Source organism: Priapulus caudatus, unplaced genomic scaffold (assembly GCF_000485595.1).
Source record: "Priapulus caudatus unplaced genomic scaffold, Priapulus_caudatus-5.0.1 Scaffold3930, whole genome shotgun sequence".
Classification (NCBI taxonomy): domain Eukaryota; kingdom Metazoa; phylum Priapulida; class Priapulimorpha; order Priapulimorphida; family Priapulidae; genus Priapulus; species Priapulus caudatus.
Window position 1 is genome coordinate 11621 of NW_014580991.1, and position 1454 is coordinate 13074.

Here is a 1454-nt window from a genome sequence, read left to right on the forward strand (position 1 = left end):
CATGAACCAGCACGGTTACAAAGTTACTGTCAACAGTGACTTACACATGAACCAGCACGGTTACAAAGTTACTGTCAACAGTGACTTACACATGAACCAGCACGGTTACAAAGTTACTGTCAACAGAAGCCTGACAATCACTCACACACACAGAGAGAACATGATGAATACACATCACACATCTACTCACCGACACTAGGATGACACGCACACTATCCCCGCTCCACTAAGATTACGTGCATACTGATAGAATACTGAAGATACTGATAGAATACTGAAGATACTGATAGAATACTGATAGAAATTAGAATACTGAAGCTACTGATAGAATACTGATGATACTGATAGACTAAGATAGCCGCTGATAGATGCGCACCTGTAGTCCTTCTGTGGGCGGGCGATGACTCTCTCTACCTCCTCCTTGTACGCGTGTAGTTCATCCAGCTCCATGCGAGCCTCAAACGCAGCTAGCACCTGTTCCGGCTTCACCTGTCAAAGCACGAGACCATACCTGTTTACATACCTGTCTACCTGTTTACATACCTGTTGATTAGAGCACCGCATACACTGCAGAGAGAGTGTGCAGCCAGCAACACGCAACCCATAGCAAGAACTCACGAGGCGGGCGCCTTCCAAGACATCATGAGAGAAAAGAACAGCAGATACCTGCACGCACGCACACACACACACAAACACAGTCACTCTATGCACGCACGCACGCAGCCATGCACACATATGCACGTACACATGCACGCACGCAGTCATTCTATACATGCATGCACGGACGCACGCACGCATGCACGCACACGCACACGTGCATGCGCACGCACACGCATACACACGGTAGTAGCTCAACAGAACTAGGCGAGACAAGACAGCGGCAGCACACACCTGATAGTAGTAGTTGGAGGCTAGGCCAGGACCAGCGACGCGGCGCGCGACGAAGCTGTCGCTGGCGGGGATGCGGCCGCGCTTCTTGATGATGACGTTGAACATGAAGCCATCCCACAGTGAGCGGAACCCTCGCCGCAGCAACGCGTCTGTAAGGAACGAGAGAGGATGAGTGAGACAGGTAATCTACAGGTAATCTACAGGTAATCTACAGGTAATCTACAGGTAATCTACAGGTAATCTACAGGNGAGGGTGGGGGAAAGAGGGTGGGGGAAGGAGGAGGGTGGGGGAAGGAGAGTGGGGAAGGTGGCGGGTGGGGAAAGGAGGAGGGTAGGGGAAGGAGGAAAATGGGTCTGGGAGAGGCTGGGAATGAGTGTGAGAACAAGGTGGGGAAAAGAAAGAGGGTTGGTGTGGCGGAGGGTGGTCAAGAGAGGACAGGGAATGTGGGAGGAGGGCGAGTGTGGATGGAAGTTGGGGCAAGGAAGAGGGTGGGCGTGGCAGCGAGTGTGAGTAAACGGTGGATGCAGCAAAAATGGGTCGACAATCTCAACAAGCAAACCCG

The 1454-nt window shown here is 52.0% G+C and overlaps 1 protein-coding gene across 1 annotated transcript in view; it reads right to left on the reverse strand.

Moving 5' to 3' along the window:
- Positions 1-1040, reverse strand: part of LOC106819659 — a gene marked incomplete at its 5' end in the record, with an annotated part of 7446 nt that extends 6406 nt beyond the window's left edge. Inside the window, 2 exon segments of the mRNA XM_014824258.1 lie at positions 377-489; positions 892-1040. Coding sequence (XP_014679744.1) covers positions 377-489; positions 892-1040 — 262 coding nt within the window.
- Between the last annotated feature and the right edge of the window lie 414 nt (positions 1041-1454).